The sequence below is a fragment of the Mesoplodon densirostris genome, chromosome 10, assembly GCF_025265405.1.
Source record: "Mesoplodon densirostris isolate mMesDen1 chromosome 10, mMesDen1 primary haplotype, whole genome shotgun sequence".
Lineage (NCBI taxonomy): Eukaryota > Metazoa > Chordata > Mammalia > Artiodactyla > Ziphiidae > Mesoplodon > Mesoplodon densirostris.
The window spans coordinates 41,269,348-41,296,887 of NC_082670.1; the positions used below are offsets into that span (position 1 = coordinate 41,269,348).

General features: G+C 44.0%; 1 protein-coding gene across 1 annotated transcript in view; it reads right to left on the reverse strand.

Moving 5' to 3' along the window:
• Nucleotides 1-704: 704 nt before the first annotated feature.
• Nucleotides 705-27,540, reverse strand: part of GCLC (glutamate-cysteine ligase catalytic subunit) — a 39,968-nt gene continuing 13,132 nt past the window's right edge. Inside the window, exons 2-16 of the mRNA XM_060110744.1 lie at nt 21,252-21,364; nt 20,234-20,416; nt 17,905-18,018; nt 16,281-16,339; nt 16,033-16,166; nt 11,538-11,612; nt 10,949-11,065; nt 9,744-9,882; nt 9,210-9,322; nt 8,638-8,730; nt 8,235-8,339; nt 3,755-3,836; nt 3,575-3,678; nt 3,364-3,484; nt 705-2,296 (exon numbers count right to left, since the gene is read on the reverse strand). Coding sequence (XP_059966727.1) covers nt 2,085-2,296; nt 3,364-3,484; nt 3,575-3,678; nt 3,755-3,836; nt 8,235-8,339; nt 8,638-8,730; nt 9,210-9,322; nt 9,744-9,882; nt 10,949-11,065; nt 11,538-11,612; nt 16,033-16,166; nt 16,281-16,339; nt 17,905-18,018; nt 20,234-20,416; nt 21,252-21,364 — 1,764 coding nt within the window. The 3' untranslated portion in view covers nt 705-2,084. The remainder of the gene's footprint in view (nt 2,297-3,363; nt 3,485-3,574; nt 3,679-3,754; nt 3,837-8,234; nt 8,340-8,637; nt 8,731-9,209; nt 9,323-9,743; nt 9,883-10,948; nt 11,066-11,537; nt 11,613-16,032; nt 16,167-16,280; nt 16,340-17,904; nt 18,019-20,233; nt 20,417-21,251; nt 21,365-27,540) is intronic.

A 27,540-nucleotide genomic window follows, 5' to 3' on the forward strand; every position in this document is an offset into this window, starting at 1 on the left:
GATACACACATTCGAATTGAAGACCAGTGTCATTTGAGACTTAGAATTGATTTGTGTCTGAGATACACAAGTGATCTAAGTCCTTGTTACTTGACGTGGCCCACACACCAGCAGCGTCAGCATTACCTGGGGGCCTCTTAGAAATGCAGGAATGTGGGCCCCCATGCCAGGCCCACAGAGCCAGAGGTGCACTTCAGTAAGAGATATGTATGCAGATTAGTTTGACAATGACCCTGCCCTAGGATCGTTCAGATAAAAGTAGACAAGCAGATGAAGCTGAGAAAAGTGGGTGGATAAGATGAACTAGGGGTTGGGGGTAGGAGAGGGATGTGATTCCAAAGACATGGGTTGGAAATGGTTCTCTGCAGGGCCTGCTGAGCCAGTCTAAGCAGGACAGCACCCCAGTGTGCACACAGCCCGGGTTACCTGTAACTCACCATGTGACCACTGACTTGGCACAGCGACAGTTTGGAGTAAAAGAAAAATTCACTTCCAGTGGTCATTTCTCCTCTCCCCACAGGGGTTGACAGCTACTAGGGAGGTGAGGCATCTGTTTTCATCACTATGCATCTTTCTAGAAAGAGCTGAGGATCATGATGAAGAAATCATTTCCTGGCATATCTGGGCTAATTAAAAAAAACTAACCCTCACCACCATCCGTTTAGTTGTAGAACTCACACATTCAAGAGTTTTCACAATGCCAATTCTATTCTTTTATTTCCTCATACCACAAACACTTTACTGCCTTTTTACAAACTGAATTTACACAAGCAAATTGCAAAGGAAAATCAGGCGTTCTTTAATCCTCCAAAATGCATGTATGAAATATAGCACAAACCCTAGTATCTATACATAAACAGGTTTAGCTGAAGCTTTATGGCAATTTCTTAAAATAAGCATGACAGTTTAGATACTTATGCCTGTAAAGTTTGCATAATCTACTATACATAGTTTTTTCAGAAGCAGTTCTAAGACTTTTAACTAATTGGGGAAAAAAAACTTCAACAAAAAGCTCTAACAATTCTGTGAAACTTAAATTATTTACAATTAAACATTTAGGGTCCTGATTCACAAAACTTAGTGCATATCATGATTTATTTATGAGTTTCACAGAGAAGGTAAGTAGTATGTAGAATAATCCCCAGGTAAAATCTAGAATGAATGGCTTTTAGAAGAATGTCAGTAATATGCTTACTGGAAACTAGAGGAAAAGTAACAAAACAAAAACTTCAGCAGCTGCATTTGATTTGAAAATTTAAGTAGCAGCAATCAGAATAAACAAGTGACCACAACAGAAGAGCTGGTGGCATTTTTGACATTACTCTTGGTATGTACAAGAAGAAAAACGATTCTCCCCCTTTTTTCCATAAAAAAAATCACCCCCAATAATCACTACACGTGAACTCAGAGTCTTTCTCCAGAGCTGTCTTCAAACTTGATGCCAAAATTAGCAAACACAGACAGAAAGTACTGTCAGTTCAGTGGGTTCTGTTTAGTGGGAAAAGCTTGGGACAGGGTTACCGAGGGGTTAGCTATTCCAATTACAAAAGAATCATCATAGATAAGGTGCCGGAAATCTAAGCTTCCCCTCAAAGCACTCTGGTGGATTCAACAGTGATTTCATGTATATGCCAAAGGAGATGACTCAAAGAAAATTAGCAGGACAAACTGTTTTCAAGGTGAAGTGATAGATTTCAGTGAATCAGGTCCAGGTAAAGTCTTTAAAAAAACCCCCAAATTTACAGTAAACATTTTAAACTCTGGAATGCAGATATAGTAATCAGTAAGTTACATTTACAAAACCGTTTCCACAGTAGTTGCTCCAGAGTCAGAACTGAAAAATGTACAAGCCAGCTCACAAATGACTTTAGATACAGTGTTATTAAAATACATTGTTAGTCATAAAAATACTTTACTATGTACATGTACACTGTATAAACTCTAGATTTGCCTAAACCCACCTCTGCCGAGCAGCCCAGGAAACAGGGCAGTGCTATTATCTGGTCCTCACACCACGCACACGGGCTGATCCTGCGGTCAGTCCTTCACTAACACAGTGAAGCATTCCTCCTTCTGCAGGACGTCTAGTTGGAAGAGTCAGTTTTACTTCCACTGTACTTTACTTTCCTAAATGCTGGTCCAAGTAACTCTGGGCATTCACACAATTCATTTGCGATTTGGTTACACTTTAAAAGAAGGCTATAGTTCATCTCGTCAGTTATTACACTGTCTTGCTTGTAGTCTGGATGGTTTGCGATGAACTCCCTCATCCATCTGGCGACTGTCATTAATTCTCCTGAAAAAAAAATTTTTTTTTTTTTTAACAACTTAATGGAAGTGTTTTTTTTTTGTTTGTTTGGTTTTTTCTTTCGTAAGTTGACATTTGTTGGCCCACATAATACAATCCTGAAGAAGAATCAGTGTGGCCTTCTGGTGCAGCCACATGGCAGGGGCCAGGAACGAGCTGTATTACGTATTACGTGGCTGTAATGTTTGAAGAATTTCTCCCAGAGAAGGGTTTCATGTTGCAGGCAGGCAGCGAGAACACACACATCCCACTGCTATGGGACCTGTTAGATGCCACCCGCATGGTGATGCTGCCGGCTCTAAGACACGGGAGCCAACGTGTGTGGACTAGAGCCCGAGTTCTCCCATCTGGCCAAGTCCTGCCCGTGCCGGTGTCACGAGACTGCCCCGGGACAGGAGGGCCCCCGAGTTCCCCAGAGCCATCTGATCAAAGAGGTGGAGAGAATAATGAAAAGTAGATGCATGAAGACAGAAACTGGCAGATACAGCATTTGGGGGCGGGGTATATCCTTTGTGGATCTGGAAATTTTACAGAAGCCTTGAGCAAAATACAGATGCCACTGCTACTGTCCTCTTAGTCATGGCTGACAGCTCCCTGGCCACCATGATCTCAAAGCTGAGAAAGTGGGGTTCCAGGGTGCCCCTGTAGGGAGGCAGGCTGGAGGGCCACCGTCCTAGCTGTGCTATTAGTTAACCTGAGGACTGGCTTAGACTCACTGTGCAAAGAGCCCAGGGTGCCTCACGACACACACAGTTGGGCATAAATGTCGAACAGGCAATCCAGATACTGTATTTCATTGCCTAAGAGGCCATCGGCTTAAAGATGCAGCATTATTGTACGAACCAGTAAGAAAAAAAGCACTGCTAATTAAACTGTGACTGTCAAAGACTACAAGGTGCATCCAACCGCTGAGATGGTACAATGTGGAAAAGTGCATTGATTTAGGATACCGTGTACTTTAATAAAAGATTGCTTTAAAAACTGAATATTGTAAGGTTGTGAGGTTCTGCCTACGTTAAGAGATTTTTAAAAAAGCAAAGCACAGAATGCCATACCGGATGCTCTCTTCTTAATCAGCTTCAGGTAGTTCAGAATACTGCATCTGGTGTCCACATCCACCTCCATGTTTTCCAGGTAAGAGTTCAGGATGGGGATCAGCCCGGGGAACACACCTTCCTGCAAGAAGCGGGGTGCGCTGTCTGCCGACTCCCCGGGGGCAGGGGGTGGGGTGGGGCAGGGGCGAGGTAGCTGGGGCGTGGGCCCTACCTTGCCGTTGATGATGGTGTCGATGGTCATGAGCGCGTACTCCTCGGCTGCTGGCTCGGTGCTGCCCGTGGTCTTGCCGCGGCCGTCCACCATGGCGTTGCCACCTGCCAGAGGGGCGCAGAGGGTGTTAGCGGTCCGTGTGGCCTACAGGGGCCCCCAAAATGCAAGAGAAGGCAGTACCTTTGCAAATATCTTTTCTGAAATAAAACAATCCCTGCAGGACGGCATCTCGCTTCTGTGCTACTTTCATGTTCTCATCAACCTGAAGGAGGAAAACCATCGCAGCCAAGTCAGAACATTGCCGAAGTCAGGGCACTCCCGCTCCGGCGCATTTGGGGGCTGTGGTGCCTCGTTCACCTCGTGGTCTGGACCCATCTGGGAAGAAGCCTCCCACAGCCAGCGCTTGCTGGCGGCCAGATAAGACTTTGCACTGTCAGGTGGGGCTGTGTCCCTCAACCCCAGACTGCTGGGATGTGCTTTTTAATAACAACGGGGCAATTCTAAGGGAAGCTTACCTTAAAAATAAATGCAAAACTTAACACTCATGTAGGCCGCCCACATCTCGAGGTCCCTTGAGACACCCTGGGATGAATCTATGGCATTGGGAGGTCAGAGGGCTGGTCTCTCCTCACACCCCAGACTCACTCTCCTGCCTCTCCTGCCACCTGGAGTTGAGGGCTGTGCCCTCCCCACCCCTGGGGTTTTGCTGCCTCATAGGCGGGCTGTGGGATCTGGAATAAGGTGACCCCTCCCAGGGCAGGTCACCGATGCTGCCTGCTCACCTGCGGCTCTGCCGTGCCCACTCCCTCAGGAGACCCCAACCCCTATTTGTGAATTCTCCATTTCTCCAATGACTTTTTAAGACCCTCAAAGTAGAGCTTTTAAAACTTTTTAGTAGTAGTCCCTTATTTCTATAATGAAATCTTAGGGGACTCTCCATATACAAAACAGACACAAGTCAGAGGTCATGTTGAAGAGGGATGGTCAGTACAGAGTCTTTGATTACTTAGCTTTGCCCCCTCACACTGATTAATTCCTATCATTATTTTTTTTTTGTTTTAAGGCACATATGACCTTCGGATTAATCTAGATACAGGAACATACTCAAGCAATCTAAAATGCTATCATGGCTAGGAACATCTAGCTTCATTTCTAATAACGTTTGTATTTTTCTTAGTCTTGACAAAAATTCACAAAGATCATCAGTTTTAATTTCTGCTTTTATGAATTCCTTTTAAAAAGCTGTAATTTTACTACAGCTCTTTAGATTCTTATTTAATTACTTAGGTTTATTTTTAATATTTCTGTTTACAGTAGTTAAGGCTGTGATTTTCCCTTAGAAATTATCTTTGCCGTCATCATTTTCCTAAACAATCTATAATTCTAGTTTTTAAAAAAATTTTATTGAAGTATAGTTGATTTACAATATTGTGTTAATTTGTGCTGTACAGCAAAGTGACTTACTTATACACATATGTATTCGTTTCCATTCTAGTTTATCGCAGGATACTAAATATAGTTCCCTGTGCTATACAGTAGGACCTTGTTGTTTACCCATTCTGTATATACTAGTTTGCATCTATAATTCTAGTTTTGACTTAATCTAGAACCTACTAGGAAAATGATTTAAAATTTCCAATAGTTAAATGTTTCCTGGACATTTTCTTGTTCAACTTTGGTGGGAATGTATCCTGTACAGTGTCTGCTTCTGAGAAGTGAAAATTTTCCTTAATTAATTTTTGTTATTCTTCCTCAGGGCATTTAAAAAAGGTGTGCCAAGGTATAAGATTTGTGATCAGGCGACACAACCAAGCTTATTAACTGTGTCATTTAATTCCCCGTGGCCTTTCTCATCCTTTGATTATATGGCCTGTCAGTTACTGAGTAACACGCCAGAAACTCTGCTAAGTGACTTACTCCACAAACTCCACATGGCCTTACGACAGCCCACGTGTCTCTGTTCTATACCTGCGAACTGGGGCAATGAGAGGACAACTAACTTGTCCAGGTGAAAAAGCTAGTAAGTAGTGCAAGTGATTTATGAATTGAGTGCTCACCTGGAAGCTACATCTTACCCACCGTACTACAGTGCCTTTAAATTCTTCTTATGCTGCTGAGAAATGTTTGCTACACTTTATGTTAAAAAAAATGGCTCTAATGTTATCTTGAAAGAGTATATAAAATTGTTTCCTGTATCTCATTTAAGACCTTCTCACATTTTGTCTGTTAAGACTTTGCCCTTCCTGAATTGTTAAAAGGTCATTATGGAGCTCTTCACTGTCAACATCTGTCCTTGTTTTAAGTATATCTTATGCAAACAACATGTACCGTTACATTGTTATTTTATATCACCCGTTTTAGCTTTTGAATAGGAGAATTTAGTCTATTCAAATTTGTTTTCATCTTATTTTACCACTGTATGTTCTCTGGACCATAATGTCTTATCACGCCCATGGCCCCAGACCCACTTTTGTGGCATCAGGAAGCTTTACTTTTTTCCCACCTCTTTAGCTAGGAGATTAGAGGCGACAAATCCTATTTCTATACTATTAGTGGTCTTTCTTACTTTTAGACAAGTAGTTTTGAAATTCTCTCTCCAAATGTCAAGCATTAAGAAGTATCTACCATTCCCCTCCTTCCACTATCCCCTTGCTAGATAAGATTTCTGGCTTACTTTAGCCCTAACTTGATCTTTTTTGTTACAATCACTTGGAATTTAAAGACTAGTTTGGCTGGCATGGTTCTAATTCTTTACCCTTCAGATTCTGTAGACCTCTTGCCATCTCTTCTAGCGTTTAATGTTGTAGATGAGAAATGATATCAATTGATTTTCTTCTCCCTCTTGGCAGGAAGTTTAGGTATCCTAATTTCCTCTCCTGTCTGGACAACTGATCTGCTCTTTGAGATTCAGAAATTCCTAGACTTGGGTTCTTCTTTAAATAATTCTGTCTCACCCTCAGTGGACTCTCACTCAGGGGAAATTCTATTTCTTTATTTTCTTTATTGTATCTCACATCTCTTTTGTATAGAGTGTTCTCTTCTTCTAAATTTTGATACAAACCCTGAACTTTCCAGAGAAATCCTCTCTTCCTTTTCCCCATAATCTCTGTTTCTTTGCCATCCTGCTGGGATGAATCTCATTTTGGTTCCCCTAAATAACAGACTTTGATCTTCAACCACACCTGCTTACTGGTAAGCATACTGAGTGTGGCTACCATGTCCCTTGTTTCTGAGAACTCTTACTTTCCAAATGTTCTTTGGTCCACAGGGCTTGTTTATTTAAGATGTGACCTTTCTCTAGAATTTCTTCGAGGGCACTAATGAGAATTTATTTAAAAATTCTTTCCAGTTTCTAAATTAACTGTGTTTTGGGACTTCCCTGGCGGTCCAGGGGTTAAGACTCTGGACTTCCACTGCAGGGGGTGCGGGTTTGATCCCTGGTCAGGCAACTAAGATCCCACATGCTACACAGCCAAAAAAAAAAAAAAAAAAAAAAAAAATAACTATATTTCACTGAGGATAATATACTCTGCAGGCCCATGGGCTCTTCTCTAAGTTTTCAATTTTATACTGACTTTCAGACATCTATATCTGACCCCAGAACAATGTGGGTCCACCTCTATGAGGATTTTTCCAGCAGTAAATACTACAGTATTCCATGATCTGCTGATGGTTGAATTCTCGGATACGGAGGAACTGACTATAAGTTACACGCATGTCAAGTGTATTTCATAAGCAAAGGCTTGGACTGGCAGCTCACATGAACCCCCCTTACGTGCATTCATCTCCCCAGTGGCTGTACCACATTCAGGGTGTGTGTGTGTGTGTGTGTGTGTGTGTGGTGGAGGGAGGTGCAGGCTGGAGAAGACCCTCGAGGAGGGAGGAGCGGGGGAGGCGCAGATGCTGGGCTATGCAGCTTTATTCATGGGACAGGGCAGCTCTGCTTCTCTTCCCTCCAGCCCTGAGCCCCGGCAGACCCTCACTCCGCCCGGCAGCCTTTCCCAGCCACTCTCTGTGCCAAGAGACCCACTGGCCAGGAACCAAAGGTTTCTATACTCACTTGGCTACTGCCCCACGGCCCCAGCCTTGCTGCCTCACAGCCTGGAACTGTTCCAAGGCAATGCCGGGAAACTGCTTCCAGAAAGCTCCTTCTTGGTTTTTGTTGGGCTGAGGCTGATTCAGATTTGTTTTTCCAGTAGTGCAGCGCCAACTATGTTCTCCAGAAACCTCTCCAGTTTGGTTCCATTCCCTGCACTACCGAAGTTACGCGTCCCTCCGTCCTGAGTCTAATATCGTGATCGGCCTGGGACTGGACAGGATGAAACCCATTTGTGGGAATCCCTCCTGCCATCATCTTGAGTCAAAAGCCTCTAGAAACTAGAGATTGTTCAAATGCAACCCTAAATGTCTTCCAAATGGGCTGAGTTAAGGAGCTACTATTAACATTTTTTTCCAAGAGTCTCCACCAAAACGGTACCAAAATCTATAGCATAAACTTAGGTTTAAAAAGAAAAAAAAAAAAATAGGGTGGAAGGAGAGAATTTTATTCTAAGGGAGGAACAATCCTAAGTGAGGTCAGAGTTGAAGCAATTATTATACATAAATGAGCAATGGATGATAACCTACAGACACCCAGCCCTACACTGAAACTCGTCCTTACCTTTGACAGCGGGATGAGAAAGTCCAGTTTGTAGGAAAGGATCACCCTGGTGAGCAGCACCACGAACACCACGTACGCGGAGTTCTCGAAGTCTGTCAACTGAACCTGGACACGGGGCCCGAGACATTAGGGGCCCACCGTGCAAAAAGCTCCTCCCTGAGAGGCCCCTGAGGGTCATGTCTTTCCCAAGCATCTCCTAACCTCCCACCTGGGTCTGGAAGCCTCTGCCCACAATCTATTCTCAGAAGCAGTCCTCCCGAGCTGCTGCACTTGCGTGTTAACACGCACACACGTGATCTGTGCTGCCTTCCAAGTAACCCGAGCTTCTGACAAGGGTGCGGGTGGGTGGCAGGTGGCTGGGAATGGGTGCGTCCAAGTCGGTTCCTGCCGACGGGCTGCGTACCTCCATGGGCCGGAATTCCACTCTCCATCCAATGTCGGAGTTTGGAGGAGGAGGCTTAAATCGCATTGTCTGCCAATTTGTGGACTGAATATTCTGTATTCAAAAAGCAGAGAATAAAACCAGTTTTCCAGTAAGGTATTAAGATGATTTGATATTTAATACGTGAAGCAGACTGTTTACTGTCCATACTAAACACTCTTCAATTTACAAATACAAAAAGGTACAATTTAAGATTTTCATGGAGTGTGACCTGCTAGGGGGAGAAAACAGCAAGTGCTTAGTGGAAGTCAGGTGACACAACAGCAGTCCTGAAAGAAGCGGTCGTGTTATTTTTCTGTACAGCATATTTGCATTTTTCATCGCTATGAAAACAAGAGAAAATACTGAATGAAAAATTCAGAACTGGAGAGTAAGAATCATAAAATAAGGGTACTTGAACCAATTTAAAATCTTTGCTGCACTGGGTCATGGAGGTCATAGAAGGCTTCTACTGTCATCAACTCCTTGCCCCTCCAGACAACGGCCTCCACCCTGGATAGTGAAGTGAAACGCCTTCAAAGCGGAGCAGATACCTCAAAATGGTCGGACTCGTTGGCATCGTCCAGGTGGATTTTCTCTTCAAACAGAGTCAGCGGGTCTCTAATGAAGAGATGAGCCACGTGCTGGGCCAGGAGATGATCGATGCCTGCAGAGAGAGGTCATACCACTCACTTCAGAGTTGTTCTCCATGCCCAGAAAGACGGCAGGACAGCTCGGGAAGTCTGAAGAAAGGGCATCTAGAAGCTTAGGAAATGGCTGGGCTGTGCAGGATTCTCGTGTCTCCCAGGATTTTATCCTATGGAGTGTGTTCGCTCCTTACACAACGCCCGTGGGGGCAGAGCTGTGGACCGAGGGACAGACCTCCAAAGTCAGCTCCTTTTGCTAAAAGTCAAGATCTCACAAGTATCTGGAACTTGAAACTTTAAGAACAAGCAGGCTCATGAGAAAAGTTAAGAGACTTCACACTAAAAATAGAAGCCAGACCAGGAGTCAGCAAAGGAGTTTAAAAGGGCTTTGAAGAACTACAGGCTTACAATCAAATCTAGACAAGAGGAACAGAGGCTCACCTTCCTGCAACAGCTGTTCATAGATTTCTTTGTCTTTCGTCAGGTCGATGTCATTATATTTCTCACCGCACTCAGATAAGTAACTGTCTATTGAATCGTATCGGGACTTACTGATCCTATAGTGGTTGTACTTCAGTGGCTAAAATTGAAAAAAATACAAATGAATGCCATATAAAATGATGTGGAAACAAACTAACGCCCCAAGTAATTATATTAAAAGCCTATATACTATATATGTAATTACATAAAACTGTCCAACCTGAACACGAGATCCCGAAGAAAAGCTAGTTAATCCTGAAAAGTACTAGAAAAATATTAAAAAAAAAAATCTGGAGACAATTTAAGTAGTCTGTTTTCTGATATGACTTAAATATATATATATTTTTCTTTTTTTAAAAGTGGATCACCTTCATTCTCATTAAGATAGGAAAATGCCAATGTTGAAAGCAGAACTATAAAACTATAATGTAAAGCAAAGCTATTAAAATGATTTCTGCTTTAAAGTTTATTTCTACTTTCTACAATTTATGAACAATTACATAAAGACCAGAGCATCAATAGGGCAGCCCAGGTCGAGAACATCAGAATCACCTGTGAGGGCTCCTTTGGTAACATGTATGTCTAGGTCCCAGTTCTGGACATACTTACTCACTGGGCTAGTGTGGGCCTGGGTACTTATTTTTAAAGATCTCTATAGGTGGTCCTGATGCACCGTCTTGGTTGGAGAGATGCAGTTCAACATGCAAACAAGAGGCACAAACCTACCCTTATTAGGCAAACCTAACCCTCTGTAACAGGCCAAAGAACCTGACAACAGATTATACTTTCCACAGCAGAGAGCACCACAGACAAAGCACTCATGTAGCACCAAAAAGCTTTCTGGTAAAAACAGCCATCAGCACTGACTCCCAAAATATAGAAAAATTGTACTACTAATTTTAGAAGGTAAAACAAATACTGGTTTCAACAAATGATGAAAATTAACTTGAACACCTCCCCCCCGCAACCGAATCACATTTCCCACATTCTCACCCCAAACACACATTGTGGAGCCAAAGACAGGTTGATAACCTGTCAGCTTCTTCCCATGTGTGACTAATCCACTTAGGACAAAAATTTAAGGGCGACTTCAAAACTGTGAGTAGTGACAATATCCCCATTTTACCTGCTGGACTTAAAAGACTATTCAGGAAAATCACTCCCACCTCCAGTCCTCTCTCCTCCCGAGTTCTATCATCTACAGATGCAGAAATCACGCCCCAGCGACAATCAATGTCTGACACATAGCCTCGGTAAAAAGGAGACGCAGCGCTCAAAGCCATCTAAAAACAAACAGAAGTCAGCACCTGCAAGTTCAAAGTGTCATTTACATGCTGAAAAAAGCTTCATGCAGTTACCTCTGGTCTGGAAGAATCAGTTTATGCAACCCCTACAGATTTCTACTACATCTACTGCACCTGCCTTCTCATGGTGAAATACACCAGAAGTGACTCCAATCCTTGCCTCTGATTCATTTAAATCATCTTCTCTATACCGTGAGGACAGGCGGGATGGGAGGGGGAAAACGGCTACGCTCAAGCTCGACACTTCAACACAAAAATGCCTTACTGGCAACGTTAAACTCTACAGCTTAGACTCTTATCCATTAGCTCTAAGTCTGCATATTATTCATGTTAGTTCGGTTCTAAATGAAGTCTTAACTGGACTTAAATAGTACATGGTCAGCAAATTTTGCACGTGCAGTCTTTATTTTATACAAAGAAGTAGATAAAATTAGGTGTGATTTCTACTTACGACAATTGGGCAGATAGTGGCCAACTGATCATAAAGGTATCTGGCCTCAGATATGCTGCAGGCTTGGAACGTTACCTGTTTAAGAATCCCAAGTTATTAAACAACAACACAAAATCAGCACCATCCTCCACAAGGAGCCAAGTTTGAGAAGGAAGGTGGTTGGTCACGGCGTGTGCTGGTCATTCCGTTGATGACAACATTGAATACAGGAGTTTTAAGAGCTGTCTCGGATGAATTTTGCTAGAAAATGGCTTTAATCATGTTCACATCTACTATACATAACTGTGTTCCAAAGTTAAGTAAGACCAAGAAGTCAAGAAAGTAAAATAAGACCTAGATTAACAATGAAGTTCAGCCAGGCGTTTCCTCTTCCACTGACTTATTTCCTTCTACAGCTGCCCATCCACATCTGTGGGCTTGTATCCCCCTTTTGGTACAAAAGGGGGATCTGGAGATGCGAATGATGGGTTTCAGAGTTCACTGGTGGCACAATGGGGGATAGCTCGGGAGGGGGCAGGACTGGAGGAAGGAAGAGAGGGCAGTTAAAACACTGCCACTGTCCAGGAAAAAACTGAGCAAGTCTGGTGGGAAGAGGCACAGCAGGGCCAAAGCAGGCTTGGTGACCAGTGGGCACAGAGGAGTGAGGAGTGACCTGGGTTTTGGCCTGGGTGCTCCTCGGACAGATGGGAAGCAGCGGCGCCAGGACACAATGGGCTTATGAGGCCAAGGAAGAGCGAAACAGCCCTGTAAGCGGCTTGGTCTCCAGGGCTGGGGCCAGGAAGAAAAATCTGAGCTGGAGAAGTATTTGGGGAGTAGGCCCAGATGATGTACTAAGAAGGGCAGATTGCCCAGGAAGCCCGCACAAGAGGGGTAAGTAGGACTTCAGAGTTAGGCAGACAAGGAGATCACGTAATTGATTAGTGCAAATCCTCTCAAAACAATTACCCAAAAGAAAAAAAAAAAAAAAAAGTGCTACCCTCTGCAGGGCTAGGGCAGCGGAAGGGGCAGGGAACGCAAATTGTGGTTGTGTTGGCACATTTGTAATAACTGCAAACTGGGAACAGTTCTCATGTCCTGTTGTTATTTAATAATGACAGTTTGGATTTTGTGTTGGTGCAGTAAATAATTTAAGTGCTTAATAGTTGAACTAGCAGCTGAGTGAATGTTTACTATTCTAATCGCAACCTGTTAGTTCCAGTAGTTTTAGCCAGGTCTCAACTTTGCTTTTCTTTGTTTTGTTTTGGCTTTTGTTTAAATGGCAGAGGACTTCTGTTGGAGACTCAAGGGTCTCACCGCTGAATTCATGGCATTTCACGTCAGTGTGGTGACTGACTACAGAAAACGATGACTCAGACCATTTACTGTGTCCTGACTTTCCTACCATTTCTATGTGAATTATTAAGTCAGTGCTATATTTTAATTAAAACATAATGATAGGTACCCAGCCATTACAAATTAATTCAACACACGGAGAAGAGCTGTGTCACAGGTGTAAAGGAGCAAGAATGTCAAAGGTGAAAACAGAAACTGAGAAGAACTGACAGGTCACTAATAACCCAAACCAGGGCAGTTTGTGCCAAGAGGTGGGAATGCAGAAATCAGCTTGTCTGTGGGTAAGAGTTAAATGAGAAGTGGGGGAGATGGCGAGCAGAGTATTTACAGGCTTATCTGCTGTGACCCCACCCCTAAAGTGTAAGCCCTAGGAGGGCAGGGGTCTGCCTTGCGGTTCTCTATCCCCAGTGTGTAGGACAGGGTCTGACATCCACTTAGTCCTTAATATTTATTAAGTGAATAGAGTATCTTGAAGGAAAGAGGGTGCTAAAGAGGAGAACACAGGAGCAAAGATAAGTTTTATTTTTATAAAATGGTGGGATACTTGAAAAGCTGACCCTACAGCCCAAACTTATATGGATTGAGATTAGGAATACCTAAATGTTCCCCCAAGTGTTTTGACTGCTGAATCCTTTTGAACATACATCTCTTAGTTTATTTAGGTCCTTTTTTGAGTTACTCTTAGCTATTTTAGAGTCTGTTATTTTTGTTTTTAAGAAGATCCTATGATAAGCATTTTTTCTTTTCAGTTTTTTGATTGGCTTCTCTTAGATGGCCTAGTATATACTAGACAATTCACAGGCAAATTCTGAAAAAGTCAACCCTAGAAAAATATGCTTAAGAAAGCTGGCAACTGGAATTCAATAGCCGAGTTAGAACAGTGATTCGACTTAGTTAATCTAAGTATATTTAGTAACTAGCTTCTTTACCCCAGGGCTGATTGAGCCATTGAGACATCACTGTGGTAATGGCTTAAGTGGGGGAAGAAAAAAGATACGAATACATGAACGGTTTTGGATTCTGGTATCCTTTTAAACTATCATATAAAGAAGAGAAGCAATGTCACTAGGAAACTGATGAGGCAAAAAAAAAGAGAAAGTATGGAAAATTGATGTTAGAAACCTAAATATCTCAAATTTGTCCAGAACCCAGTGTTGAAGCCATAGGATTTTCTTGGGGGGCGGGGGGAAGCCTATCATAATGTGCATGAACTTATTAAATGATTCCTGCCAAGTCCCCCACCAAGAGTCAAGAATTTGAATATAGTTGAAGTACTTTTTGTTCTGTACAGTAAGATGCTCACTAACCTTAAAAAACAAACAAACAAAAACTTTGAAACCATTTTTTTGCCTTATTGTAATAAGTAGTTTCTAGTTTTCCTCTTAAGAGATAAAGCAGAGATTTCTGTGGTGATTGATGGAATTTGTCTCATTTACCATATACTTACATTATCTGTGCTAAAGACTTTTAAGTGGAGTATTGAAAGTGGGGTGGCTGGACACACCACTGAGAAAAAGAAAACCTTAAACCCATGACAAAGCTTAAATTGGATGGAAAACTGTATCTACAAGCAATAAAAATGTAAACTACCTACCATTAGGACATATTTATTTGTGTAAACACAGTGTTTCAAGGGAAAGACTACCCCTTTGGAATGGGGCAACTGTGCTGTCCATGGCAAAACACCCTGGTTTAATATTAAACCAAGAAAAAAAGGCAATCGGTCCTCCAAGAGCACTGATAGATTTTAAAGCTGTGCACTCTAAGTTCTAGAGCTTAATGGTTCTCTTTAGAAATATTTGGAATTAAGATAGGGAAGCAGATAAGGCAGTTAAAAGTCAACAGGTCTCTTTTTTATGAAGTGTGTCCATCTGGAAGGAAACTCATAGCCTAGGTTTGTTTGGAAGACACGTTTTACACCACCTATATAAGTCAGGGAAAGCACGGGAAATGGTATCCTTGGCCATGGTTATTTGAACACACTTAGCATGTAAAAATCTGACTCTGGCATTCAATTTTGATTACACATAGTTGTAAAATAAACACATCCAAGATACATGTGCAAGAAGGTGTGTGTCTGTGTGCAGCTGCCTGAAATGATGGGATCCTGGGTCCCCAGCCGTGTGGAGGGCAGGCAGACTGAGGGCTGGGGGTGGGCTGGGGGGTGCTCATGTGGGGTGAGGCTTCACACCGCTCCAATCAGCAAATAATCAGAACTGGATAAAATCTCCTTGGATAATAACGAGGCCCTTTTTTTTCTTTTGAAATTTTCAGTTTGAAACTTTTAATTTTGTGCCACTTTTACTTCTGTTCTAACATGATTTTAAACAAATTAAAGGTTAAAACCAATACTGTTGTTAATAAAAACAATTAAAGAATATTGGCTCAGAGACAGACCTAGAAGCAGCCTTAATATAAACCCTTCTTTCAGCTGTTGAGAAAACCGAGACCAGAAGAAGGTGAGTTACCCGAATACCTGAGAAGTCACAGCTAAAGCCCAGACACAGGCTTGTGGGCAGCCTGATGGGTTCCTGCTCCCCGCTCCAGGTCCCCTGTGAGGTGGGACACCATCCCTGCCACAGGTGCCAGTAATCTGATTAGATCCAGGGCAAGTTTTAACCAAGTCATTGACAGAAAGGCTATTTTACAATACCTCCTGTGAAACTTAGCCTGGGGCAAGGCAAACATGGGCTGCTAAATATTTATTCTTTTTATACAACTAGATGGCCTTGCAGGAAAATAAAAATTTAAAGTCCAAATAACCCTTCCCTTGGATCACAAGTTCACTGGAGTGCATCCAGAATTCATTTTCAGAAATGGTAAGATTTGAGCAATGTTTACAATCTCAAAGCTAGTCACTAGATGGCAGCAAAAATTAGGCACAGAGAGAACAGAGACAGTGACTGCGGAATATTTCACATTTTAAGTTCATTAACAACTATGTCTTTGTAGTGAACTGTAGATTCCGTAAATTCTGTCCAGAGATAACTTCCAGTGAATTAACTAAGATAACTTCATTGGTTTTCAGAAAGAAGTAGTAACTACTATTTCAACCTGATTAAAATGTGATTTTTAAAAAGGAAACATGCACATATAAAGAAAAGAAGTTAATAAATAGAAACGGATGAGGACAGCTTGCCTCTCTGGATATTTGAAATGATACCTGCAGACAGCAATTGCCCATCCCAAAGCCCATAGCGTCCATGTAAATGTGGTCGGGCTTAGAAGCCTTTGCTGCCTCATCATCCTCAGGAAATGTTTCTATAAATGGAGATGGTGTATTCTTGTCCTTAAATACTGCAGTATTAATTGGAAAAAAAAAAAAAGAAAGAAAAGAGCAAGAAATGGGTGAGAGTCAAGGATTAACAACAATGGGGGGGGCCCTCCCACCTGCCACCTCTGTAGACTCACTTGGGACGTTGATGACAACCTTCTCTCCTCTTCTGTGCCGGATGTTCCTGGTGAGGGTACTAAAAAACAGACAACAAATGTCCTAAGTTGGTCACCTAAGAACCATCATGCAAAAGAAGAATTTGACAATATGCAAGTACACAGAATGAAATCCTCCCTCAAACTAATCCTCTAAGACATCCCTACCGAAAATTCGTGTGGACCGAGAGACTGAGGGGATTTCCTCAAAGAAGGCTTTGCATTAATACCATGTCCCCTGGCTCTTGTTTGAGAATGTCATTCTCTCTCCTGCCCAAGCCCTGATCCCCGGCTCCGTGAGACTCACCAAACCAAGCTCAAGTGTTCAAGGTCTGCCGTGGTCTGGCCTCACCCTATGTTTCTAACATTTTCCATGCTAAGTCCAAAGACTTGAGCCAAACTGTGGTGCTCATGTTCCCCGGGCATCTCTGGACCCCAGAACCTCATCACTCCCTCCACCCATCCTGCAGCATTAATACTATCCTCCAGCCTGCGATGTCTGATCCAGAAGCCCCTAGGCAAGCTGTGGCTGTGAGCACTGGACGCGCGGCCAGTCCTAATTAAAATGTGCTCTGAGGGTGAACACACAGCACATTTTGAAGACTTGGTACAGAAATAAAGTAAAACTTATTAATAATTAAAAAATACTGGTCACAAGTTGGATATATAGAGTTAAATAAAATACACTGTAAGTTCACCTTTTTCACTTTTTTAACGTGGCCAGAAAATTACTACTAAAATTACACATGTGGCTTGCATTATGGTTTTACTGGGCAGTGCTGCTGTCGGCGGTGTAAATGCCACCTCTCTCAGGAGGCCTGCTTTTGACCCCCTCAATCAGAAGCACCTTCCTCTCTCTGGTGTTACCATCTTTGGACACCTGTCATAATCTACCTTTTCTTGCAGCTGAATATCTCCACCTTCCCCTTGGCACACTATCAACACTTGATGTTGGAAACTATGTTTATATGTCTTTATCTTCCCCACGGACTCTGCACGTAGCAGGTGTGCAGACCTGTTACAGGAATGAACACTGAGAAGTCACAGGTCCCTAACTCTAGGTCAGGAGCCCGGGTTCAGTATGACAGGTGAGACTCAAAGGTACAAAGCTAAGATCAGACTGGTGTGGGCCCTGAAGCAACTTGAAACCCTAGAATTGAAACTACAGACTAACAGACTTAGAAGTTAGTGGAACAGAAGGTAGAGCGTGCCTATTATATACACAGGTATTGTACATATTTTACCTTATTGTCAAGGTATATGGAGTGGGATGAGAAGACCACAGATACTGGAGGTAATTTTCAGAGGAGGAAAAGGTAAAAAGGATGACAAGAAAGCTTCTCCAAACAGGTGTTAACAGAACTAGGATTGAAATGCATCTGTGGTTAAGTGTACAACTTTAGGATCCCTTGGAAAACAGGCAGATCCGGCCTGGAAACAAGCAGCACCAACCGAGCAGCCTTGGGGGACTGAGAACAGGCGTAGCTGTCTCCTCTGGTTAATTACCACAGGAGCTGGAATTCAGGAGCCACTCAGTAATGATTCCGGGAGGGACACAGCACCCCCAGGGCAGGGAACCAGGGATCCAAGTCATCCACACACTCACCTGAAGCGCGGGTGCTTGTTTATCGCTTCATCAGGAAAGAAGAGGGACTTGGAAGCTCCTCCTTCTACTGGGTTGGGCTTGAACTCGGGCAGCGTGAACCCAGGGCAGCCTAATCTACAACAAATTGAAGAACTAAAGAGATAGAATCTGTCTTCAGGGATTAAAAACGTGCACATGTAACGTTGCCTTTTTCAGGGGTCTGGCATACAGGTGCTCTGCAAACACTGTGGCCCTTGCAGCCACGCCTTTGCAGTCTGTCTTGCTCACCAAGCTCTTCCCTTGTGACTGCAGCCCTTTTGCCGATTTTATCAGAAGCCTCCGTCCACTCAGGGTCTGCAGAGCACTTACTTACGTCCTGGCCGCCTTGGCTGTTTCCCCCACGCAGTTTCTGAGGCGTCTTCCTTTACCAGCTCTGACCCCTTCACACCACCACCTCCCCATCAGCTTGGTTCGACTTGGGACAGGCCTCCTGTTTCTTGCCTCTGCCAGGCACCTCATGAATCCGTCCAGATCAGGCAGGTTCTCTGCCGGTGCCCCTGTCCACCCCCAGATCTCCCTCTGGAGGCTGAAACCCAACCCTATTATCTCACTTGACCCGAGGAAGAGCTTTAATTCCAACAGAGAAACAAAGCAGGGTGTAGACCGGCAGTGGGAAACTTCTGGCTTGGGAGCCAAGACTAGCCGGTGCCTTATTTTCAACCTCACGTTTTATAAAACTGGCCGCCCATGTTCGCCTTGTGAACAACAACTGAACTTGCCGAACTTATCTGGAAAACAGCCCCAGCTATGATGGGGCTCCTCAGAGTTCCTGCAGCTCCGTACATTATTCACTGACAGCCTGCAGCCTTAGGAAAAGCCCTTGCAGAGAGTGACAAACTGAGATCTGGGGGTCTCTCTGCTGACCGGAATCAGGCTGGAGAAGCACGTGTGTACTTGGCAGGAAGCGGGCAGCCAGGACTCAGACCGGCACCCCCAGCCCCACTTTTCCTCCAGACCAGCACCATCCAACGGAACCTCTGCAGGGATGGAAATGCTCACGACCTGCACTGCCCAGATGGGTACTGAGCAGGTGGAAAGAGGCGAACGAGACTGAGGAACTGAACTTCTCTTTGTATACAAGTCGGATTGATTTAAATGTAAACAGTCACATGACCACTGTTTGGGTTACTGGGCCACACTACAGTTGCACCTGTTTACGGAAAGAGAATCACTCTGTTTACACTGAAGAAACTCAGTCTTCCTTCCTCTCCCTCTTGATTCCGAAATAAAACTTCCCCTATCATTTAACTGTGGATGTAAGGTGAGGCTTCTACAAACAAATAATTATTATCTTTGTTTTGTTTACAAATCCAAAAATACCCTCTCATCATAAAAGATATGGTTAGGCTTTTTAAAAAAAATTAGATTTTTAGAATAAAACTTATTCCTAGCTCAACTCTCCTCCCTTCATAATAACTTAAGAGAAGGAAAAAGATACTTCTCTAAATGTCTGATGAGTTGCTTAAATAAGGTTTCAACTATTTATATGTGACCATGGAGATTTTAAAAAAGAAAATTCCTTTTAAGTGTCCTAAGACCAGTGGTGTGACTGTGAATGCCTATGTTCATCATGGACATTTATCAGGAAAAAAAAAGAAGGCATAAAAATAGTTCAGAGTGTTCCAGGCCACGGATACCAATCCCCAAAGTCCTTTTGAACTTTGGGGAGGTAAGCATACTTTGCCACAATCTGACAGATATCTAGCAGAGATAACCAGATTTACGATTTGGCAGAACTGCATTCTTGCAACAGATCCTACCTATAATTGTGTGATATTTACGTACCTCATACTAAGCTAAGGGCAGAATTTCACTGTTCATATTTACCTTATATTTACTCTTATGAAACTTTAGCCATAACTAGATTTGATGACAAATCCTAAATCTTTTCAGCACAATCCAAACATGACCCAGTGACTCCCTTGTTCTTTGTTAATATGTATCAACAGACCCTGGGAGCACTGATGTCAGCCCCCCATCGGGGGTCCGCTGATCTGACCTGGGGGGCAACGCACATCCTTCCTTGTGCACTGCTCCTTCCGCTCGGCCTGCGGAGTCTGTGGCCCTCGGGTCCTTCCACAGTCCCCCTGGCCACCACCACCACTGGCAGAGGCTGGCATGTGACTCTGCCTGCAGCTCTAATGTTACAGATTCTACCAGACACGGTGTGATGAGGATGAACTGTCTGCAAAGCATGAGAGCTGTGGGGTCAAGTGCTGGGTTGTGATCTGCTCTCTTGATACCCGGATGCTCTGAAATGCCAGCCACGCACGTTGACACAGGGACTAACCTGGGAAACGAAGTGATCGTGCAGAGGGCCTGGTTTTCCCCCAGTAGAGATGTCGCTTCCTTGCGGCGCTTCCTCATGTTGTCCTCGACCGTGTTGAACTCAGACATGGTCCCTCCGTACGGCTGGCCAGGTGTCCCCTCGATCATGTAGCTCCCATACTCTGGTCTCCAAAGGGTAGGGTGGCTACAGAGGAGAAAAGGTTTCAGTCCATCTTATTCTTCTGCCGCAGTCTGCTCCATTTTTAGTCTTGAAAAAGTTGCTTCCAAAAATTTAGAAACCACTGGGTATACAAGAAGCCAAGAACTCTTTACAATTCCCAGTGGCTGTTAATCTTCCACAGCTTTTCAACTACGTAAGGGTTACAAGTGCTGGGTCTAAAATATTTATAAATAACTGAGACACACACAGGGCATGCACTGTCCAAGGCAAGCAAGCCTGTCCACTCTGCAGGGAAGGACGTGGGGATTTAAGGCCTCCTTCAGTTTAAGACTGGGTTCCAAATGCAAACCCAGCCTCCCAAAACTTAGTGGGTAGAAAAATGAACTAGAGGTACATGCCCCCTTCACCTCTGTCTACTGAAATAAAGAAATATTTAAAAAACATCCTGCCAGCCAAGCAAAACCCATCTGCAAGTTTTCTCTGACACCATGGTTTGTGATCTTGGTAACTGCCAATTTTTAAAAAAAATATTTAAATAGTAAACAAACTTTATATTGAGTTTACTCTTCTAAGTGCTTACTAACGTATTTGGAATGTCTACACCCTAAGAGGTAGGTATTATTATTATCCCTGATTTACAGTTGAGGAAACTGAGGCACAGAGAAGTTAAGTACCTCGCCTAAGGGTACCCAGCTATTAAGCAGAGGAAGCAGGATTTGAACCCAGGCAACTGGGAACCAGAGCCAGAGCCCTAAACTGCTGTGTTCTCCTGTCTCCTGTACGTGGGAGGAGAGATGATATTCCAGTGGTTCTAACAGTTTCAGAAACCCTCAAAGAAGCCTTCAGTACATCAGCTTACTTTGGGTTTGTCCTTTCCCCCTTTTCTTGCAGAGTTTCAAGAAGTTCCTCTCCAGACAGTACCAGTTGGGCTTTTTTATTCTCATGATCAAAAGATACCAACATGTATTCCACCTATTGGAAATAAAGGAGAGAAAGATGAACATTCCTCCAGACTCGTGCTTGATGCGACCTTTAGGAAAAGTAGGGAAACGTGAAGGTTGGAAAGGATGACAGTGTCCTGAGGAGTCACATCTGCTTACACAACGGTGCTTAGTGAGTGAGGTTTGCATAATGCGAAAACCTGGAGAGAATGGCCAACAGTGGCCTTGTGGGAGGACAAGGGCTCTTACGTGATTCCGTCTTCCCCTGTTCTACTTAATACCTTATAGAAAGGTCAAGATGCCCATTCTGACAAATTGTACTTCGAGAAAGAAGTATTTCAAAGCCAGGATTCTGTAAATCGCAGTTGCAAGTAGTAGTCGCATTTTACAACGTATTTCCTTGGTGGGCTTACTGTAAGTTTATGAAAGGGGTTACCTGAGCGTTCTAATCAAGGTAGATTATCCTTCCTCACTGGTAGGTTATTTAATCATCCCACTATGAGCCTCACTAATGGACAGTTAAATCCAAATCAAATACACCAATATAGAGGTATTAGTTTAGGAGTTTTGGCAATTTTGGTTTGGTTTTTCAGGAATAATTTAAGACCACTTCCCCACTCTGAACTCATACAGAATTTACAATGCAAGGTGCACTAGTGCATTCATAACAATACCTGGTGGAATTCTGATAAAAAATCAAGAGTGAAATACCAAAGTAAGACTTTTCTGGGCAGAGTGCAAATAGAACCTGCATTTGTTTTCCCTGAAATCGCGTGCTGTAATTCATGATAGTTGGTATTAATAGTGAAGATTGTGACTCACTGTTTACGGTTAAAATAAGACACACATCATCCATAGGTAAGTGAAAAGATTGGAGCTGGACCATTCAGGCAAACACTTGAGAGCACCCTTTGCACAAGACCCCAAGACAGAGAAGAGATGGCAAACTTGTGGCACGTGGCAGACCAATCCCCAGAAAGTACTTTGTTTGGCTTATTATAAAAGAGACAAGCAACAATACATCCACTATCTACCTTATCTACCTGACATTTCACATGGAAATCCAGATCCCAGCCTTAAAAACAAACCAAAGTGCGGAAGCCCAGCAGGAGGCCTGGGTCCAGAGGGGCTGGGGCTGGGGAGACCTCCTTTGAGGGGGGCTCTGGTCTGCAGACCCACCGTCCAGGTGGAAGGCATCTGAGTCAGCCCTCCCTATCACAGAAATAGTACCACTCAAGAGACTGGTTTGCCCTTCAGCTAAGAAATATAAAAGGGGGGAAAAATGTTAGTAACCACAGGGAAATAGCCTGGCAGGTTTAAATGACAACAAAAATAAACTTTTGATGAATTTTTATTAGTTGTTGTTATGGACTGAATGTTAGTGCCCCCCGCACCATTCTTATGTTGAAGCCCTCAACCCCCAATGTGATGGTATTTAGAAGAGGCCTTGGGGGGGCGGGTAATTAGGTCAGGAGAGTGGGGCCCTTGTGAGGCGATTTGTGCCCTTATAAGAGATGAGAAAGATGATTTCTCTCCACTGTGTGAGAACACAGCGAGAAGGCAGCCTTTTGTAAGCCAGGAAGAGGGACCTCACCTGGAAACCAAATCTACCACCACCTCTGACCATGGACTTTTCAAACTCCAGAACTGTGGGAAGTAAATGTTTGTTGTTTAAGCCACCCAGTCTGTGGTATTTGCTACAGCATCCTGAATAGACCGAGAGAGTTGTCTTACTGATGAGTTCAAGTCATCAGCGCTGAGGTGAAAACAGCACTTAATTTGGAAACAATCTAGTTCCATAAGACTCAGAAGCAGCTACAGGCAGTTCCCTATTTAGGGAGACTGTACTTTGAGAAAGTTCCTCTGTTAATTTCTGTGTATATTAGAAAAAAGGAATTTTCAAATTCCTTTGAAACAATGTTATACAAAGGTCCCTGGGCCACCTCTCTAAAGTATTTAACCTACCATGCGTCTGACCTCTGGAGAGAGGGAACCCATCACTGTGTCCCTGGGGGACAGTGAGGTCCTACACTGCTTCCCAGGCACCGGGATGAAGACTCTGGCCTCCTTACACCCTGGAGAAGGGGTTGCATCCAGGTGGTCAGGCCGAGGAGGGGGAAGGTGCGGGGTAACTCAGCCCAGGAGGACTGGGCTGCAGGGCGGGGTCCGCAGCCACCCTAAAGAAATTCACAATTCAGGATTCAGGGCCAGCTCCTCCATTCCACCGGCCCAAGCAGTAAGCAGTCTTGACTTCGGCTGGAACCACCCATTCCATCTAAGAGACCTGGTTTTCTCCTTACACCGACTCCTGGACAAGCCCGCAGCCGTCTGGTGATAAGGCTCTAACTAGCTGATGACCCATCAGTGCTGAAACACAGCATCCTGCTGCCTCCACACTCTTTGTCCTTTCACCCAAAGTCCTGCGGTTGGCAGGGGCTGGGGGCACTGCACAGAGCCAGGTGGATGTGACTCCTTCTGTCAAGCTCACAGGTGGCTGAAATGACAGCCAGTAACTCAAGGGAGCTAAATGGTCTGGGGCACGTGTAACAGGAGGGTCTGGTCCCGCCTGGGGTATCAGAAGGTTTCCTGGGGGGAGGGAGGTGGCCAGGCAAAGGAGAGGGTCGTCATAAATACAGCCCCCACCCCCAACCCCTGTGCTTCCCCTGACCACCACCCTGACTGCAGCGTAATCACCTGGTTGGCTGCCCAGAGATGCAGATAAACTGGGCCCACCCCTGGAGACCATGTCACAGTAGTCCCGCCTCTAGACTGTAAACTGTTTTAAAGCTAGTGACTGTGCCTTCTGCCCAGAAGATGGTTTTCTCACACAGCAAAATACTAATGACCAATATTTTTGAGCACTTTCAACCACCCAGTTGGATGGCACCCAGTTCCGTATCTAGCAAGATACTCAAGCCTGGAGCACCCAAAGGGGTGCTAGAACCAATGGTGATGCTACTTGGTTTCAAAATCACTTGTAGTGAAATAGGGAAGACCTGTGTGGCAAGACCAGAAGAGCAGCTGTGCCTGAAACAGTGGGTGAACTTGAGGTGACCACCACAGGTCCAGGAACCCTTTGTATATGGTGACATTTTAGACTCTTAACTGTTGAAATGTTATTTTAAACTGCTCTATTTTCCCTAAAAGGAAATGTTTTAGTAGTTTACTCTAAAGTTACATCAGGGAACTATACTCAATATTTTGTGATAACCCATAAGGGAAAGAATCTGAAAAAGAATATATATATGTGTATACATATATATGTATGTGTATATATATGTATGTATAACTGAATCACTTTGTTGTACACCTGAAACACAACATTATAAATCAACTATACTTCAAAAAAAAAAAAAAAGAAACACACAGGCCAAAAATAAAGTTACATCAAATTCTTATAATATCTGCTATATTCTGACTTTTCCCCCACTATGAAATGCCATTTCCTACCACAGAATAACACAGGGTGTACGCCAGGGAAGTTTACACAAAATAAACGTGGCCTTGCCCTGGCCTGGTCTTCCTCCAGTGTCCTACACCAGGACTTCAGCTAACAGAGCAGGAGGTTCTTTATGCATAATACATTAATCTCAATTTTAACACTGCGTAAAATGATGAATTTCCTATACGATTACGTAAAGTAACTTCCTTGAATCACTACCAAAACAAATTCTTCACATGCCAAGATTAGTAGTATGAAGCCTCAGTGAAAAATTTTAAGATTCAAGAGAGAGCAGGAAAAATTGTGATGAATCTCATAAAGGGGCCAATGACACCTTTCAATAAAGGAAAGGAAAAAAAAAAAAAAACACCCTCTCCTTTATGGTAGACACTAGGCATGTGTGACCTTTTTAGATTTAAAATTAAAGTAGGGTTTCCCTGGTGTTGCAGTGGTTAAGAATCTGACTGCCAATGCAGGGGACCCGGGTTGGAGCCCTGGTCCAGGAAGATCCCACATGCCGTGGAGCAACTAAACCCGTGTGCCACAACTACTGAGCCTGCACTCTAGAGCCCGTGAGCCACAACTACTGAGCCCATGTGCCACATCTACTGAACCCGTGCACCTAGAGCCCGTACTCTACAACAAGAGAAGCCACCCAATGAGAAGCCTGCGCACCTCCATGAAGAGTAGCCCCCAGCTCGCTGCAACTAGAGAAAGCAGCAATGAAGACACAATGCGGCCAAAAATAAAATAAATTTATAAAAAATAAAATTAAATTAAAGTAAAATAAAAATTTCAGTTCCCAAGTCCCTAACTGGATATTGCAAACAATTCAATTACTGCAGGAAGTTGTACTGGACAGCACCCGAGAGAAACCACCTCTTGGAATTATATCTGGACACACTTACTGATGCATTACTGCTGGTGCAAAGGAAAGCCCTGCATGCCGATCTGCTCTTTCATGTCCTACAAATGGTGTGAGACATTTACTTTCTGGGCCTCTGAATTGACACTGGCTGATTTTTTTTAACCATGCCACTACACTTCAGGCGTGTGTCAGTTTTCATTTTCTGATGGTTACAAAGACCAGGCTAAGTTACTCCTACCTTATTTCTGAACCAAAGTAGAACCCAACCAGTCTGCTCCCACAAATTAACCTCACAAAAGAGAGCACATCACGTGAAGTTACCAAAGGAGATGTTTGCTGTGGCTACCAACACGGGCACTCTGCAACTTAGAAACCTAAGCCAGAAGACACGTCCTCCTAAAGAAATAATATTGTAAATATAAATAGTTCTTATTTACCTCAAAACACTTGCAGGTTAGTACTATAGCTTCTGGGTTCTGAGGACAAGTGAATTCTTCGCTTCTTTCCTGAGAACAGGGTCCTGGTCAACGTGGCTGACAAGAGAGGGTGTCTTGGACCAACTGCTCTGCAGCGCTTCGGTGGGGAGGGGGCGGTGAGGGAGTGAGAGGTCAGGGCCCCTGAAGGACTCCCACGAGGTAAAGGAGAACCCAGGGCTTCAGCAGGGCTGGCTCAGGGCCCCAGGCACTCCTGGAGCAGGTGACTGACAAAGCAAACTAGGTCCCTGTAAGTGTGTTTAGAGATGAAGTTGGCCCAAATTCAGGGACCACCATCGAGAGATGAGAAATTCAGGGCTTTAGTTCTTAGGAACTGGTGATAGATTAACCCACCCAACAAAGGGAGGGTGATGCTTTCTAAAGAGACGTAGATCCAGTGCCAAAACAGGACATGCAACTCCTAAGTCACTGCTGTGCTTGGAGGGGCCCTTGGGCCCCCAGGGGCAGGTGACAGCGATTCCAGACCTCCAAGTCCAATGCCATTCCACCACAGTGAGGGTCTCCTTCATAACCGCATCTGATGGTGCCTGGATGCTGAGGCAGGTCCCACCAAGAGACCAGTTCTGACCTGCTGAAGACAGGGTTTGCAGGATGCAGACTTGCTAATACAAACTCCTTCCTGCCATACCTGGAATTCACGGGAAAGGATTACAATCTCTGTTTGAGATAAACCAGAGCTCCTGACTTGGGGCTCTGATGCTGGCCCACTACCTGCTGCCCAGGACAAGGTCCGCCTGGCAGCATAGCTATCAAGTGAGGTCAGCCTCATTCCCACAGAGGCTCATCCATGTCTGCCCTTTCACAGGGCTAGGCTGCCAGCAGAAGATTAGCTGGAAAGGCCGCAGCCACATCGCTAAACCTGTTAGCATTTGCCCTGCGGACCGAGAAACTGACCACACATCCTCGACTTTTCAGATCTGAAAGTGTAGCTGGCATTTCACTAGGAGGGAACCACTGGTCATCTGGTAACCAAGAACACCGAAGCCTGCACTTGTTGCTCGAGACCTTTACCAAAGCAGCCCACCCCCCACTCCTTTCCCTTCCACCTCCAGCCTCGCCTCGGGTTGGAGCCTCATCTGAATCTTAGTAACATCTGTGTTTTTTTCTTTTATAAAACGAGGATAACGCCTACCTCAAGGGGCCCCTGGGGAGGAGTACATAAAATAATGCGTGTCAAGTGCCTAAAGTGGTAGTTGAGTACACGTATCCTCACGCGTTAGTGATCATTTTCTAGCTCTCGGGCAGGGACACACGTATTGAGGTAGAACAGTGTCTTTTAAGTGTTCTTACGGGTCCGTGGTGGCCTGTAATCAACATTACCAAAAAACGTTGAAATGAGTAGAATAAATACCAGAATATGTCAGTCATGGGAAAGGAAGTACTATTTCACCCAAATACTGTTT